At 39.3% G+C, this 18,672-nt stretch overlaps 2 protein-coding genes across 2 annotated transcripts in view; one reads left to right on the top strand and one right to left on the bottom strand.

Moving 5' to 3' along the window:
- MYH15 (myosin heavy chain 15) overlaps positions 1-1,102 on the top strand; it is a gene marked incomplete at both ends in the record, with an annotated part of 190,996 nt that extends 189,894 nt beyond the window's left edge. The window contains 1 exon segment of the mRNA XM_081235333.1: positions 932-1,102. Coding sequence (XP_081091459.1) covers positions 932-1,102 — 171 coding nt within the window.
- A 3,955-nt stretch (positions 1,103-5,057) lies between these two features.
- The window catches only part of HHLA2 (HHLA2 member of B7 family), a 149,825-nt gene continuing 136,210 nt past the window's right edge, over positions 5,058-18,672 (bottom strand). The window contains exons 5-9 of the mRNA XM_081235837.1: positions 18,275-18,541; positions 10,206-10,523; positions 7,475-7,600; positions 5,284-5,401; positions 5,058-5,117 (exon numbers count right to left, since the gene is read on the bottom strand). Coding sequence (XP_081091963.1) covers positions 5,099-5,117; positions 5,284-5,401; positions 7,475-7,600; positions 10,206-10,523; positions 18,275-18,541 — 848 coding nt within the window. The 3' untranslated portion in view covers positions 5,058-5,098. The remainder of the gene's footprint in view (positions 5,118-5,283; positions 5,402-7,474; positions 7,601-10,205; positions 10,524-18,274; positions 18,542-18,672) is intronic.

Below are 18,672 nucleotides of genomic sequence, written 5' to 3'. Positions count from 1 at the left end.
GGGTAGCCTCAGCTTCCTCATTGAGATTGTTCCCAGAAACACAGTTTTAAAGTGTGATCTGGCTTTAGGAGGAGAGAATTAAAGGAGGTTGGATACCCTCCACAGAATGCCTACAGAGCACTTAGCACAGGCACCGTCATTTCAGTTTTAGAAACATGGTACATGCTTGGTCTTTCTTTTTTTTTTTTTTTTTTTTGGTACGCGGGCCTCTCACTATTGTGGCCTCTCCCGTTGCGGAGCACAGGCTCCGGACGCACAGGCTCACCGGCCATGGCTCACGGGCCCAGCCGCTACACGGCATGTGGGACCTTCCCGGACCGGGGCACGAACCCGTGTCTCCTGCATCGGCAGGCGGACTCTCAACCACTGCGCCACCAGGGAAGTCCCGGTCTTTCTTATTTATTATAAATGAATTATTAATAACTGTGCAAGATAAGTAGATAGGGCAGCCAATAATAAATACTACCTTATGGGAGGGTGAAGGATCCCTTTCGAAGAAGAGACTAAAAGTTGGTTATATTGAATGTATTTGGATCCAAATATGAGACATTTGCAGACTCCAGAAATTTCTTATCGATGAGCAAATAGTTGTCTCAGGGATAAGGCCTATATAGAGAGGTCCAGTTAAGTGGTTTGAATTCTGGCCTCAGTTTGAGAAGTGTTATGGCCTCAGACTGGGGTCTTCTGTGTAGAAGCTGCCCAGCAACTCCATGTAATGGATTTGTTTAGGGAAATATTTCACACGTGTGGCAATTGCACTCAGCTGCAGGAGGTCGAAGGGCCTCAGAAACAGATGTAATGCATTCGACTTTGTCACGATTATTTCCAACAAAGAATAAAATGAGTGAAGCAGAAATTGCTTCTGAGAGGCCAGAGATGAATAGGAAAATCGTCCTTGGCAGTGCAATGACTAACTGTTTTCCATTCACAGGAGGAGAGCCTGAAATTCCTTCAACTGTCAGAAACCAAAGGAAAAGGTTTTCTGATAGAACTGTGCATCAGGTCTGTGGAGCAAATTGGTGATGTGGCTAGTCTCTGCCTCATGGGGTCTTCTATAGAGGGCGCTGCCTTCACTGGCAATGCAAGGCGAGCAGAAAATTGAGTGACCGAGCACACCCTTGCGGTGAATTACCGGTGTCTGCTTTCTCTCATGCAGATAATTGCCTCAATTCCCTGCCTCCCTTTGAAGCGAATGAAGAGTTGGCTAAGTCCTGCTTATGTCTGGAAAGCACTGGGTATGGTTCTTGGTATGCGTTGCACTAATGAAAGTCACAGGACTCTCACAGAACACGCTGATATTGTTTTTCAGGTTCATGAAGAATGACCAGTCCTTGTGTATAAAGGACAGAGGCTGGAGAAGTACAAGGAGGGACTGTTTTATGGCCAGAAACGTAAGCTGCAGTTGAAACATACACTTAATTTTTTTACTAAAGTATAGTTGATTTACGTTATATTAGTTTCGGGTGTACAACATAGTGATTCGACATTTGCAAATTATACTCCATTTAAAGTTATTATAAAATGTTGGTTATATTCCTTGTGCTGTACATTGCATCCTTGTGTCTCATTTATTTTATACCTAGTAGTTGGTACCTCTTAATCCCCTTCCCCTCCCTCTACTCCTCCCGCTACTGGTGACCACTAGTTTGTTCTCTGTATCGATAAGTCTCTGTTTTGATATATTCACTCATTTGTGAAACAGACATTTTAAAAGACGTGTTTATGCTGTGTCCAAAGTAGTTTAAACAAGGTGATCAGAAAATGAAATAATAAAGGGGAATATTGTTCCTTCCAAGTGTAGTGGGGAGTTTTTTGATCCTCAGAGGCAAGTAAACATTTCCCATGAAAGATTAAATAGATGCAAGAATCTTTTAAATTCTGATGTTAAAAAAATACTTTGTACATATTGCTTCTTAATGAGTAATATTTACAGAAGACATGAGCTATGTTATGGTCCATGGGAACTAGGGCATATTGGTAAAGGGTTATTACTGAAGTGAGTGAACTCTGCTGGCCTTATTTCTACATCCGTGAGTCTATATTTTTAGCCACTAATGGTGGGAGACAACAGGCTTTTCTTAGCATTCTATAGTGATTTACATATAGTCATAGTTGGGCATTTTGCACTTGTAGGTAAAACCCTCCTGCTGGACAACCACGTAGGCTACATACTTGTGCAATACTGAAACAACACCCCACACAAGATGTTCAGGTCAGTGATAGCTGGTATGCTGTCTTTGTATTGTACCAATTTGGCTAAGCTGGAGGTACACAAGAGAAATATACACCAGATGTGAGAGGAAGAAGTGAAGGAACAGCTGGGTTCTTTCTGTGCTCGTAAAGTCAATGTATGGCCCCATGCACGGTGATAGCTGGCAAATATTACTCCAGGCTAAAAAGGTGAGCTAGCTGGGATGGGCCACAGCTCCATGGACCCGCAGCTCTCTCAGCTCCTGTCAGAATCCTCGCCCGGCAGGTGTGCAGCTCCATGGCAATGGGCACCAGCTTATCTTACAGGTCACTCACAGTGTTGACTTTGGAGGCCCTGAGAGACTGCATGGGGTCCAGTTTGTTCTTATAAATTCCAGTCCCTCCTCAGTCCATGTCCAGCTGTCCTTCCTGACCGCTGGCACAACTGACTGAAAGCAACCTCAGGCCCAGCACCAAATGCAGAGGGGACAGCCTGGTGCAGACTTCTTCACCAGTGCCCACAGTTCTATAATGTTGAATCTCTATAATAAATCCTTATTCTGTCGTTCTCAGCAGTCTGCCTCTCTGATCCAACCTGCTTCACACAGGTGGCTCTAAGATTAATTCAGGGACTCAGCGGCGTTGAAGGACACAGAGTCCTTCTTGTCCACCGTCCTCAGTGTGTTGGCTTTGGTCTTTAAATTTATCACCCTCATCACTGTAAGTAGACTAGAGCAATTCTGAGCACTTTCTCCTCACCAAGTGTCTTATATCCTTTTCTAAAGTTTTTCTTTAAGCGTCCTTAATACTTTACTGTTTGTGATGAACACTGGTCACAACATTGTAGCAAATACCTGAAGTCAACAGAACTATGTGCAAAGTAGGAGCTTGTGAAAGAAGTCCAGCTGATAAAGAAAATTGGACCAGGTAGTATTAATACACAATTGAGGATTGGTTTTCTCCTGTAAACTATACAGTTAAAAACTTGAATAAGTTAACAAAAGTCCTGGTTAGGCTTTCTTTCTTATATATTGATGATGAAATTGAGAACAGATCATCCAGCCAGCTGAATTATCCATTCTCTCCTTGCATAAAAATTTATATGAAAATCTAAATTTATCAGAAATCTGATTAACAATATGACAACTGAGCCAAAAGAGTACATCAAATTATCTTCATAACTAGGGTCACTCCGCTATGCAAACCCTGGTGTTGAAGGGTACAACCCAACCCCAGAGATGTCAATTCTTGAGTTGATAGGGCCCTGTGCACCCTGGGTAGTCTTAGAGATACTGACATTCTTACTCTTTGGGGTCCCTAAGACTCACCATACTAAATCTAGTTGATTAAACTGATATTAACCATTCATATAAAACTAGAGTACAATACTTTAGCAAATCCACTGCCTTGTTTTCTAGGCTCTGGTTTTTCACCTTTTCACTAAAGTGACTTCTGCTTCTACCACTCACCCATCATTAGTTAATCAGATTTTGAATCATCTCTTAGTGATTCACTTCTTCTGAGTTCTTGGCGGAAACCTCACTGTAGCCTCCTGGGCTGATTGCAGCAGGAATGTAAATGAACGGGATAGTTCTTTTCCACGCTGAACTGGAACCCTTGGCATCCAGGCATTTATAATCTTGATGCATGTAGGGGGTCAATGAATGATTCTTAGGTCGTGAGAAAGAACGTAATTATTCTGTTTCCAGTATCACAAGTCTTTGCAGTGGTAGCATTGTCAGGTCATAACAAGCCATCGCTGGAATCGCCGTGAAGAAAGGGGAGGTGAGATCACTGGATGTTAAGGGTGTTTGTGCCGTGCTTTCGACTCCTGTCTTCACTCCCTCTACTGAATGAATAGTCTGAAAGAGCCTAGAACCAAGAAAAATGGGCTCAAAATCACTGTTGTTCAGGTCAGAATAACCATTTTTATCCTAAGTATTTAATGCTGGTAGTGTTTTGTTTTGTTTTTTGGGAGGAGGGAGCTTTAAGCTACTGTTTGCATCTGTAATCAGAGATCCGTGAGACAGTTATAAAATAAGTAGTTATGAAATCTGGGTCTTATCAGTTCATTTTAATGTTCCTGCTAGATGTTTCTGAGATTTTAACAAGTAGAAAAACAAGTTTACCCCACTCTGTACTGTTACTTATTCTGATTAATGGCACTCATAAATAATAAAAGGTGTGCAGCAAAAAGGAAGTATGCAATCAAGCTATAATTCATAAGTGAATTATAAGTTCTGAAGGAACCTAGAAGTGGCTGGAAAAGTGTAGAAGCTCAGCAGTCTGACTCTGGGCAGAAATTATAGTCTGCTTTTCTCTTCTTTATCTGTCTGTATTGCCTTCCACTCCTATGCAATCCCATGTTTCCATCAGAATAATAAGTATATTGGTGCATAGTGCCATTTGAAATCATCTTTACAAATAACAGTTGGAGATGATAACAGCAAGCACTTATTTAAGCAAGTAGAGCATATTTAATTACAGTGGGAAAAGCCTAAGTGTATTTTTCCCCCATTCTATTATCCTGCAATCCCTCCTACTTTTTTTTTTTGCGGTACGCGGGCCTCTCACTGCCGTGGCCTCTCCCATTGCGGAGCACAGGCTCCGGACGCGCAGGCCCAGCGGCCACGGCCCACAGGCCCAGCTGCTCTGCGGCACGTGGGATCCTCCCGGACCGGGGCACGAACTCGCGCTCCCCGCATCAGCAGGCGGACTCCCAACCACTGCGCCACCAGGGAAGCCCCCTCCTGCCTTTTTTTCTGTGTCAAAGTCCTGCATGATGATGTGTGAATCAGTCAAAACTTCAATTACCTTTTACAGTAGCATCCTTATACTATAAATAGTTTGATAAAGGAAATGCCTTACCATGTTTTCTTCTGCAGTACCGGCATGGCTAGATCTCTGATCAGTAGATGGATGCCCTTCTACAAGAAAAAACAGAACTTAAAAAAACATGTCTTCGCAAACACCCAAATTCTCCCTTATTCCCTCCTCAGTAATAATTAGGTTATTAGAAGCACGTTAGTTACTCCACTCTTCAAATCTTTTTTCCAACAAACAGCATTAAAAATGCATTTAATGTACAAATACCTCATCAGAAACAGACAGCAGTAAATTCTTATGGCTGATTCAGGTCCTCCAAAGCAGGGATAAAGGCAATTCAACCAGGCCAGCAATTCCTGGCTCTTTAAGATTGTTGGCCTGATTCCTACCAGATATAAACAATGGAAAATAGCCAAGGTGGTGATGGATAGGAAGAAGAGACATAATGTCATTTCTCAAGGAAGGCCTTCCTTCTGGGTCTTGCTAAACTCTAGGATAATTTATACTAAGGGCATTTTAAAACAGAGTAATAGAAAAGGGACTTTAAAAAGAAAACATACAAGCCATAGTCATATGAAACAACAACCTGGGAACTGGAGGTTTTGTGACTTTTAGTTTAACAGCTTGAAATATATTTTCAGCCCACCTAACTACAGAACTGTGGAACTTCTTTTTATTTTAAGTGGCCAATACCCTAACATGTTTTTTTCTGATATCTCCTGACTGCTCCTCCAGAATCAGAATCCATCCTGCTCTCTGCCACGGGGAGCTGACCTGGATGGGTTCTACCTGCTTCTCTTCCCTCTGGTTTCCAGGTGGGGGTGGAGATCAAAGGGAGGGAAGGACAAAATCAGGTACTTATTCTAGCTCCTTCCCTAGAGTCTACCTGTGTCCTCTGAGTGAAGGTCGCCCTCCTTACAACACAGCTCGTTCCATGACTCTCCTTGCAGGTTTTGGGCACTGCTCTTTCTCCTTGTCCCTTCAAGTTCAGGTTTTCTAGCAAAGTTCTGGGGGAATGCACTATCTTCTGTGCTCCCCTTTGTCCAGTTTTGAGTGTGCCAGGTACTGTGTGTTGGAACTTCACTTGTGCACACTTCCAATATAGAAACTAAACCATCATTCTGGAGCAGTACGTAGTGCCCCCTCTCCTATAATTGGAACCTAATCTAATCACAAGTATCATTATATTAGGGTTTACATGTGGGGGACAAACTAGACTACCTGCAACCTCCCATCTTTTTCTACTTCTGGCAGCTAAGAGACAGGAGCAACAAGTAAGGGGACTGACCTATTAGTATAAACAATCACAGGGCTACAACTGGTGAAATCCTCACTCATGATCACCCTTAAAGTCCTACCTTCAATAATGGTGTCTGCTATATCAAATAACCCTAACTTCAGCAGGGGCAATAGGCAAATATCAGTCAAAAGAAGGGACATGGGATCTATTTAAACCTCCCAGGACACTCAGAGCTTTCTCGGAGAGATTATGAAAGAAGGGAGAGCTTCTTGGGGCCTAGAGCTACCTCTGCCACTGGTTAGCTGGGTCATCTTAGGTGGGGCATATAAGAGTCTGTTTCACATACCTACTTAGAATTTGTGTTAACTTTCTGGATTCTAGTTTTCTGATCTGTAAAATGTGGAAGTAAGTAAATTCAAGCTTTTCATAGATCTAATTCTGTTGATAAAAGCAAAGTCTTTTAAGAAGTCCTGTGACCATGGAATCTTAATGTATCATGTTAAATTACTACAAGTAATTAAATTGCTGTAAGTAACACAGGTTTCTAGCAGAAAATTTAGAAAAAGTTTTTTTAAAAACTTAACAAGGATTAAAATAAAATAGTCCATCAAGGACAATGCTGTTTTGAGCAGTAGCAACTATAGGCAAAGCTCAAAGAAAGCGAAAACAGAGCCCAGGGACTTAAGGAAGTCCAGCCATAATAGAAGTACCTGGGCAGATGTGTGGTGGAGAGATGTGTAGCACCTCTCTACAAAGGCAAAGAACGTTTTGGCTTCTTTCCAGCTATTTTTCAATGCAAGATAATTCAGATCATCCTGTGTATTATTTTACTGCCATATCTAAATTTTCTCTCTTTAGTAGAAAAAAGACAAATAAAACAATTTAAATAACATGTGACTTTCAATTTGTTTAATCAATTTCCTGTTATTATTAAAATATTCAATGAAAAACTGGCAGTGTGATTCAATGGATGTGCTTGTATATAGCTTGCTGTGTCTCTGACCATTTAACTCAGGATAATTTCCTAGAAGTAAATAGTTAGGTGGAAATGTGGGCACCTTTTAAAGAATTCTTGAAAAAGTTTAAAAACAACTCTGCAGAAAATTCAGATCTATTTACATGCCTAGCAGCAGTGTAGGTGTGCAGCTGCAGGTGTATCTTTGATACACCTCTACCTGAACACCCAGGTACAAGACCAAAACCTCCATGAGATATTACCTGTGCAGAAACAGATGCATCTTCTTGATTTAACAGCTTGAGTTACCCCTGAAAGCAACAAAACTGCCACCATGACTGCCACCAATGTTGAAACAACTATTACGACAACTGTTCCTTGACTTGCTTCTAAATAAAACAAACAAAAAGTCTATAAGCTGGAAGAAAAGTTACCAGAAAATAAAAGAAAATGTATAGATGGTGAGTAGAGTATGTTTACTAATTTTATAACTAGCTATTTCTGCATTCTGGATGGGAGACAGATTTCACATTAGTGAAAAAACTCTTCCTAGTGAAAAGACCCATTAAAGATATGAACAACAGCCTTGTCTGGACCAGAGTTTTTCATGAGCATAAATAATAACTCCCAACCTCAATGTATCTATTGTGGGAAACCTGCCAAAGCTGTGATATTAACCAATTTGGGGCCTAGTGGGGATGACAGTCAGGAGAGAAAATGTCTGAAAACTTGAGAGACAATGAGTTTTCTATGTATTTTAAGTCTTTATTGTTTTTTATTGTAATAAGATAATCAACACACTTTTACAAAGGAATAATTATGACTACAAACTAGCCTCAGCCTAGTGTATTCCCTGGGAGATAAAGGGAGGTTGCAGTGTACCCTTGGCTTGGAGAAGGCAGGATCCTAGAGGAATAGAGATGAGCAGTGCAGAGGGGATGAGAAGAGTTGAGTAGGAGCCATGATCTTGAGTAAAAGGTGACAGGTGACCACCAGGATAACCAATAGTGCTTGGAGCTCCTCAGGAATAACTGGAGGAGCCAGAACTCTTTTCAGCATCTTTTTTGGAACTAGCATTGTTATAATTAGTATTAAAGGCAGTGGGGAACTCAGAAGCCAGAAACTTGGAGAACTTGAGTAACCAAAGTCAGAACCAGCTAATCTTATAATCCATGTTCTACCAAAGAGTAAGGAGCAAGCATTAGAGAACAGAGGTCAAATTCAGGGGGGAAGATAATTATGGCTTTTCTTTAAAATGAACAGCTCTGTATAATGGATGTCAATTTTTATGAATATACTTTTACTTAATGTTTTACAACCAATAAAACATTAATCTCTCCACATATTTGTCATCCTGAAATTCTATACCCATGTAGAGAAGGAGTAATTAAGTAGAAATGTTGACTTCCTAAGGTGTTTTCATAGGCATATTGTTCCTCCTGAAGAAAATTCTGCAATGTACAGCTTCTTACTTTATCCATGACCCTCAGTTCCCCCATCTGTAAAGGGATTTGTCCAAGATCACATATTGATTCAGCAGCAAAATTTAGCAAGAATTATTTAATTTCATTCAATTCAGTGCAAACTTTCTAGAGAAGATCCAGACTCTAGGAATCATAAGCCCCACTATCTGGGCCTCCTTTTCAAATACTGCAGTATTTCCTGGGCAAGGCAGCAAGCAGAAAATTGTAATTCAGTACAGAACACCAAGTTTCCTTGAAAGAGTGTTTGTCCTGTTCCCTGCCCTGATGGGGTAGTTCTTGCTATAGACCACTTTCTGGGGGGAAGTACGGGCAAACCCTCTTGCAGTCTCAACTGACCAGTATTTTACTTCAGAATGAGAGGTTCTGAAAAGCTTTTCTTTGACAGAGATGGAATGGTCATGATGCTTCACTTTGTGTAAACTGAAAATTAGACCTCTAATTAGAAAGATGGGCCAGATGTGGTCTTCAGACTGTTTCTTCCTGATTATTTTCTAAACTCCAAAATGAATCCAACATTTAAGAAAACAGAATTAAAGCTTAACTGTATTTTATGTAAAAGTGACAGCCCTATTTTGGGGAAAAATAGGAGCTTCATCTGCATCTCAGTTTTCAGTACCCTCAAAGTAGCAACTCTACAAAGGGAGTGTTATCACTCAGTGTCTTGAAGTTTCTATCTGTTTGAAGTTGTCCTTGACCCAAGGACAACTCTGTATTCTTATCTCCAAAACGCACTAAATAGAATCTCCAAACCTTCAAATCTGTTATTTCTCCTAATTTTCATAACTAGAGTGATAAAAATATTTCTAAAACATATGTTCCACTGACTCATATTTTAATAAAGAATAGAAAGAGAAGTGCCATGGTCTCCCATGATGTCAAGTTGATCACTTAAGGGTAAGGGTGATCAGCCCACCTTGAAAGTCAACTTCATGAGTACACATTCCATGACTCCATGGATACTGGACTAGAAATATTTTAATTAATGAGTTTTACCAGTTAGCTACCAATAGAGGTAAAAAAAAAAAATGAGCCAAATCAGGCATACACGTAATGTTTCAAATGTCCTTTGATAAGTGTTTTCACCAGATTCACAGACCATGCTTCCCCAGCATCCAGCAGAGTCCAAATTCTAACTTCCTCCTGTACCTACACAGCTTCAACTCCCCAAACCCAGACCCTGAGACACAGATGAGGCACAGTGGTAAGCAGGAACTGAAGATGCTCAGCCCACAGAGTAACAAAACATGTAGGTTCCCTCTTCATTTCTGAAGCCCTGAAACCCTAAAAAGGAAATCTTTGGGGAGTAATTTCTTTTTTTTTTTTTTCAATGCAAGACTTGCCTGTGGTTGAAGGAAGGAGATTGTCTTGACTGGAAGTATCCCTGTAGACAGTATTTTCAGAAATTCTATACAAAGGTATTCTTGAAATGGCAGCCTAATTTTCCTGTTTGATGTTCACAATCTCTAATGCTGTACCCTAAACCCATTATGCAACCCTACCTGTAACTTACCTACATGCAGTGTTTGGATGGTGAGTAAAGTATACTTGCTTGAAGAAATATTGCACAGGTATTCCCCACTGTCTGAAAGATGAAGATCCTTCAAAGTCAAAGAGAAGTCATGCAGGTTTATCAGCTCTTTGTTCCATGAAAGTAGGGGTTCATTGATAATTGTTTCTTGTGAGGAGTTCAGAAAGTAAGCCAAGACCAAAGAATTCCCACTGTCCACTCTGGACCAAGTGACTGTGAAATCTTGATTTGGTAGGATAAAACTGTTTTCAGGTTTACACGAGAGTGAAACGTTTTCATTTTGCATTTTACGAAGTCCATCTAACAACAGAATAGAAAAGTAAAGATTAATGAAAACAAAATTTTCAAATGAATTTTCTAAGTTACACTTAGAAATATCTTTGAAAATACCTTTTGGAAAGCAATGAGATATTTGTACTGTGGAGTTTATTAAAAGCTTTACTACCACTATTTCAAAGTCTCCCACCAAGGTTAAGCTTAGGCTTCAGGAGACCTAAGCCTGGGCCAGCTAGGAAGGTGACACACCTGGTTTTTAACTCCTACAGCCTGACGGTGATCACTCAAGAATGTTGCTATGTTTATCAGCCTTTTAAACTCAGTGATCTTCTTCTGCTGACCCTGAGTGCTGGAGTTACGTCCTTGTCACTATCTACACCATGGCAGTCTCTGCTACTTTCATGGTCTCCACCACTTCTTAATCTCTCTTTCAAGACAGAGTCTCTTTTCTTGCACATAAGAAGTGTATTTCTAATTGTGCAGGTAATTCCTCACTGGACCAAGCTCTTAGAACAGAGACTCTGCTGGGTATTCTTAGCTTGCCCCTCCAGAGCTAACTCCATCTTGTCCTTCCTATTCTCTGGTTCTGTCAGCTGACCTCTATGGACTACCGTGAATTGTTCTCCCTGGTTCTAGACATACCTACTTTGCGGTCCACCTGCGAGAGAGTGATGCCAAAGCAAGCCATCTAAAATGCCACTTCCAGTCGCTCTAATATTTCATATCCTTCTTTGGCTCCATACTACCTCCAGGGCTGGCTCAAGCTCTTCAGCAAGATGAAGGCATTTGATCTGGTTTTTGCCTTCTCCTCTAGGCTTATCTTTTGATACTTCTGTTTAACCCTCAACCATTTATATTTCCACAAATTCAAGCAATATTTACTCTTCTGTGCTTTTGTGTATAGTATGTTTTTTTGCCTGGAATGCCTATGTTCTCCTGGAATTTCCTATTGCTCTTTTAAAATTCTGCCCTTATGCAATTTCCTTAAGCATATATTCTGTAAAAACCTGATCCATACCCAACCACAGTGAACAGAATTACTCACTCTCTTTGTATGCTACGTTCCTGGTTTAGTTTTAGTTTTACATGTTTGTACTAGATGCTGTGGATCCAGAAGTAAGAGTCCACAGCATCTAGTACACATCTGGTTTTTAAATTCACAGTCTGAGAGTGACAAAGCTTGGCACACAATAGATCCTCAACAAGACAAAATAACGTTGAGCCTAAGGAACTGTTGGAACTCCAGGATACTCATTTCTGAATAAACATGAGAAATTATGATTTTCCTTAGAAAATATTTGCAATTTAATATTTTCAACCCTTTCCCATGTTTCCATTGCTGCCTGGCTGATGAACAGAGAACACCGGCTGCTCACACTATTGACATCATATAAAGGTAGTGAATAATTCATATTTTTAGTGTCTTCTTGGTGAATATTTTGAGAATTTGAAACTCAGGGGTGGAGGCAGGACCAAGATGGCAGAGTAGGAGGACCCCAAGCTCACTTCCTCCCACAGACACACTAAAACTACAACTACATATAAAACAACTCTCTCTGAGAATGACCTGAAGACCAGCAGAATGGCTCATCTATAACTAAGGATATAAAGAAAAAAATATACCAAGGTGAATAGGAGGGGAAGAGAAGTGATCTAGTCAGGACCCACACCCATGAGGGAGACCCTGCACTGCTCCAGCTCCACCCCTGTCAAGGCAGTAGTCCTCACATGCCCCAGGAAAAGCCCTGGCCTGTGCCAGGCTCCAGCTCTAGCCCCCCTGGCTCCAGCCTGCACCTACCAAGGCTGTACCCCCAGCATGCCCCAGAAGAAGCCCTGGCCTGTGACTGGCTCAGCTCTAGTCCCCACCCCTCACCAAAGCAGCAGCCCCCAACACACCTGAGGAGAAGCCCCAGTCCATACCAGGCTCCAACTCTAGCCCACCCCACCCCCCAGCTCCAGCCCATGCCAGTGATAGCCCTGGAGTGCCCCAGAAAAGGTCCCTCTCCATGCTTGCTTCATATCCAGCTCTCCCACCAAAGCCACTGGACACACGGAGATTGCATAGGGAGACTCTCACACAAGGACATACCTTCAAGATTGAGATAGGTAATTGTATTGCCTAATTTTATAAACACAAACAGAGAGTTGAACAAATTGAAAAGACAGAGAAATATGTTCCAAATGAAAGAACTACCCTAATGAAATGGAGATAAGTAGTTTACCTGATAAAGAGTTCAAAGCAATGGTCATTAAAATGCTCACCAGGGGCTTCCCTGGTGGGGCAGTGGTTGAGAGTCCACCTGCCGATGCAGGGGACGTGGGTTTGTGCCCTGGTCTGGGAGGATCCCGCATGCCACGGAGCAGCTGGGCCTGTGAGCCATGGCCACTGGGCCTGTGCGTCTGGAGCCTGTGCTCCACAACGGGAGAGGCCGCAACAGTGAGAGGCCCGAGTACGGCAAAAAACAAAACAAAACAAAAAAACTCACCAAACTCAATAAAAGAACAGAGGAACACAGTGAGAACTTCAACAAAGAATTAGAAAATATAAAAAAGAGCTGAAGAATACAGTAACTGAAATGAAAATTAGAGGGAATCAAGAGCAGATTAGGTAATACAGAAGAATGTATAAGTCACCTGGAAGATAGAATAGTGGAAACCACCCAATCAGAACAACAGAAAAGAAAAAAATACATTTTTAAAATGAGGATAGTTTAAGGGGACCTCTGGAACAACATCAAGCATACTAACATTCATATTATAGGTGTCCCAGAAGGAGAAGAGAGAGAGAAAGGGGTAGAAAACATATTTGATGAAATAATGGCTAAAAATTTCCCTAATCTGAAGAAGGAAACAGGTATTCAGGTCCAGGAATCTCAAAGAGTCCCAGACAAGATGAACCCAAAGAGATCCACACCAACATATCATAATCAAAATGGCAAAAGTTAAAGACAAAAAAATTTTCAAGGCAGCAAGAGAAAAAGAGTCACATAAAAGGGAACTTTTATAAGACTATCAGCTAATTTTTCAGCAGAAACTTTGCAGGCTAGAAGGGAGTGGTATGATATATTTAAAATGCTGAAAGGGTAAAAACCCTACAACCTAGGTTACCCTACCAAGGAAGGTTATCATTCAGAATTGAAGAAGAAATAGTTTCCCAGATAAGCAAATGATCTTAAATGACACATTAGACTAAATGGACTTAATAAATAAGTAGAAACCATTCCATACAAGAAAACATCAGAATATACATTCTTTTCAACTGCATATGGAACATTCTCCAGGATAGGTCACAATGCTAGGTTATAAAACAAGTCTCAATAAATTTAAGAAGACTGAAATCATATCAAGCATCTTTTCTGACTACAATAGTATAAAGCTAGAAATCAATTACAGGAAGAAAACTGGAAAGAGCACAAACGTGGAGACTAAACAATATGCTACTAAAAAACAAAGTGTCGATGAAGAAATCAAAGAGGAAATCAAAAAACACCTAGAGACAAATGAAAATAGAAACACAATGTTCCAAAATCTATGGGATGCATCACAAGAAATTCTAAGAGGGAAGTATATCATGATACCGGCCCACCTCAAGAAACAAGAAAAATCTCAAATAACGTATCTTTTCTAAAGGATATAGAAAAAGAAGAATGAATAAAGACCAAAGCTAGTAGAGAAATGAAATACCAAAGGTCAGAGTGAAAATAAATGAAGTAGAGACCAAAAAACAATAGAAAAGATCAATGAAACTAAGAGCTGTTTCTTTGAAAAGATAAACAAAATTGGAAAAACCTTTAGCCAGACTCATCAAGAAAAAGAGATGTGCTAAATAAATAAAATTAGAAAGAGGAGAAGTTACAACCAATATCACAGAAATACAATCATCAGAGAATACTATAAACAGTGATACACCAACAAATAGGACAACCTGGAAGAAATGGATAAGCTCCTAGAAACTTATACTCTTCCAGGACTAATTCAGGAGGAAGTAGAAAAGCTGAACAGACTGATTTCTAGTAATGAAACTGAATCAGTACTAAAAAAATTCCAACAAACAAAAGTCCAGGATGAAATGGCTTCACAGGAGAATTCTACCAAATATTTAAAGAAGAGTTAATACCTATCTTTCTCAAACTATACCAAAAAATTGAAGAGGAGAGAACACTTCCAAACACATTCTACAATGCCACATTACCCTGATACCAAACCAATCAAAGACACTACAAGAAATGAAAATTACTGGCCAATATCCCCGAAGAACATAGATTCAAAAATCCTCAACAGGGCTTCCCCGGTGGCACAGTGGTTGAGGGTCCGCCTGCCGATGCAGGGGAAGCGGGTTCGTGCCCCGGTCCGGGAGGATCCCACATGCCGCGGAGCAGCTGGGCCCATGGGCCACGGCCGCTGAGCCTGTGCGTCCGGAGCCTGTGCTCCACAACAGGAGAGGCCACAACAGTGAGAGGCCCGCATACTGCAAAAAAAAAAAAAAAAAAATCCTCAACAAAATATTATAAGCCAAATTAATTCAACAACACATTAAAAGGATCATATGTTATGATCAAGTATAATTTTTCCCAGGGATGCAAGGATGGTTTAATATCCATCAATCAATCAATCTGATATACCACATTAATAAAGCAAAGGATAAAAATCACATGATCATCTCAAAAGATGCAGAAAAAGCATTTGACAAAATTCAACAACACTTATGATAAAAACTCTCAACAAAGTTGGTTTGGAGAGAATATACATTCACATAAAAAGGCCATATATAACAAACCCACAGGTAACATCATACTCAAGGGTGAAAAGCTGAAAGCTTTTCCTCTAAGATCAGGAACAAGACAAGGATGTTACTCTTGCCATTTCTATTTAACATAGTATTGGAAATCCTAGCTACAGCAATTAGACAAGAAAAAAATAAATAAAAGGCAACCCAAATTAGAAGAAAAGAATTAAAATTGTTGCTATTTGCAGATGACATGATACCATACATAAAAAACCATAAAATTTCCACCAAAAAGCTATTAGAATTAATAAACAAATTCAATAAATTTGCAGGATACAGAGTCAATGTACAAAAAATCAGTTGTGTTTCTGTACATTAATAAAAAACTATCAGAAAGAGAAACAAAGAAAACAGTCTTATTTATAATTAAATAAAAAAGAACAAAATATTTAGGAATAAATCTAACCAAGGACATGAAAGACCTGTACTTTGAAAACTGTAAGACACTGATGAAAGAAATTGAAAACAATACAAATAAATGGAAAGCTACTCTGTGTTCATGGATTGGAAAAAATTAACATTGTTAAAATGTCCATACTACCCAAAGCAATCTACAGATCCAATGCAACAACCTCTATCAAAATACCTAGGACATTTTTCACAGAACTAGAACAAATAATTCTAAAATTTGTGTGGAAACACAAAAGACGCCAAATAGCCAAAAAAATCTTGAGAAAGAAGAAAGCTAGAGTTATCATGCTCCCTGACTTCAGACTACACTACAAAGCTATAGTAATCAAAATAGTATGGTACTGGCACAAAAATCAGACACATAGATCACTGGAACCGAATAGAGCACCCAGAAATAAACCCATGCACTTATGGTCAATTAATCTATGACAAAGGAGGCAAAAATATACAGTGGAAAAAAGACAGTCTCTTTAATAAGTGGTGTTGTGAAAACTAGACAGCTACATGTAAAAGAATAGAACTAGAATATTTTCTCATACCATATACAAAAATAAACTCACAACAGATTAAAGACTTAAATGTAAGAACTGAAATCATAAAATTCCTGGAAGAAAATATAGGTAGTATGCTCTTTGATATAAGTCTTAACAATACTTTTTCGATCTGTCTCCTCAGGCAAGGGCAACAAAAGCAAACATAAACAAATGAGACCTAATCAAATTTTAAAACTTTTACACAGGGAAGGAACCCATCAGTAAAACTGAAAGGTGACCTATTGAAAGGTAGAAGATATTTGCAAATGATATACCTGGTAAGGGTTTAATATCCAAAACATATAAAGAACTCATACAACTCAATATGGAACAAAAAAACCAAATGATCTGATTTTTAAAAATGGGCAGAGGCCTGAGTAGACATTTTCCCAAATAAGACATACAGATGACCAACAGGCACATGAAAAGATGTTCAACATCACTAATCATCAGGGAAGTACAAATCAATGCAACTGCAGTGAGATATCACCTCACACCTGTCAGAATCACTGTTATCAAAAAGACAACAAATAACAAGTGTCGGTGAGGATGTGGAGAAAAGGTAATCCTTGTGCACTGTTGGTGGGAATTTAAATTGGTGCAGTCACTATGGAAAACATGATGGAGGTTCCTCAAAAATTAAAAATGGAACTACCATATGATCCAGGAATTTGACTCCTGCGTATTTATCTGAAGAAAACAAAAACACTAATTCAGAAAGATATATGCACCCCAATGTTTATAGCTCATAGCACAATTATTTACAATAACCAAGATATGTAGGCAACCAAGTGCTCATTGACAGCTGAATGGATAAAGAAGATTTGAGTTACACACACACACAAAGTAGAATATTACTAAGCCATAAATAAAGAATAAAATCTTGCTATTGTGACAACATGGATGGACCTGGAGGGTATTATAATTAGTGAAATAAGTAGAGAAATAAAGACGAATGCTGTATGTTTTCACTTATATGTGGAATCTAAAAACAAACAAACGTAATAAAACAAAAACAGATACAGAGAACAAACTAATGGTTACCAGAGGGGAGAGGGATGGGAAGAGAAGCGAAATAGTTAAAGATGATTAAGAGATACAAATTTTCAGTTACAAAATAAATAAGTCACTGAGATGTAATGTCCAGCACAAGGAATATAGTCAATAATTTATAATAACTTTGTATAGTGTGTAATCTATAAAAATATCACTATGTTTTATAACCCAAACTCCTATAATATTGTAATTCAACTATCCTTCAATAAATTTAAATATTAAAAAAAAGAAACTCAGGGGAAGAGAAGGCCAAAAAGGAAAGCTAACCTCCACTTTCCCCATATAATAGAGATTTACAGAAAAAATTTGCTTTGCTTCTAGTGAAGTATAAAAGAATATTGATAATTTTCCTCAGAATTAGATAAATGGTGCCAAATTAATTTTTCTTCTCCTTAAACTCTTCTTAAGCAGTAGCTTGTAGATATAGAGACTGGTGAGAGTTTGGGTTTGTTCAAATAAATGAGAGGAAGGCGTAGAGGTGTTGATAAAGATTAATGGGCTAACACTACTTAAGAAGACTAAACATAAAGAGACTAAACAGAAGCAATACTAATTTCTGTTGGTTGAAAAACTGGCAAGAATCAGAGGTTGTGACCTGCTGGGAAACAAGTATCCTTTCCTTCTCCTCTGATCTTCTAAAGTGCAATGCAGGTAGAAAATTCTACGTAGAAGAACCATAGAGAAATACAGTAACGTTCATGGATGTATTTTCTGCTTTCCATTTCACAATTGTTTTCCTGCAACTCATAAACACCTTGCAAGGTAAGAATTACTTCCATTTTACCAACGAGGAAACAGTGCTCAGAAGTCAAAATGATTGCTTGAGGTAAATAGAGCCAGTAATGTTAGATCTGGGACTCCAGTCCTGGTCTTCTAACTGCTGCAAATGCATTTCCTTCCTTTGTGTTCCTCTCTTAACCTGTAAATCAAACCCCATTCCCTCCCAATCTCTGACAGCACAGGTACACAGAAAGCCTTGTGGAGCCTACCTTTCATTGTCCATCTCCCTGTCCATGTTTGCTTCAGCAATGTGTTTTCAATAGCACATTGATAAGATGAATTTGATCCTGTAATATTTACTCTACTGTTAATATAAAAAGGACCCAAAGATCCGATTTCTTCCTTATTGTTTTCAGAGATTGGTGTATTATCCACTTTCCATGTGATAATTGGATAAGGATAAACACTTAACACATTGCATATTAAGAAGCTGTCTGTGGTGTTCTTTTCATACTTCATCACAGGTGTGACAAAAGCTATGTGGGAGAAAGAAGGGCACGTGAGGAACTGTCATTAGCTTCTTTTTAGTCCATCTGTGCAGAATACATTATTTTAATACCCATGAAATGAAAAGCTAAGCTTTGTGAGCAAAACTTGGCAGTTTCTG

This window comes from Mesoplodon bidens (assembly GCF_964165515.1).
Source record: "Mesoplodon bidens genome assembly, chromosome: 5".
Lineage (NCBI taxonomy): Eukaryota > Metazoa > Chordata > Mammalia > Artiodactyla > Ziphiidae > Mesoplodon > Mesoplodon bidens.
This window is presented reverse-complemented; position numbering and strand designations above follow the sequence as displayed.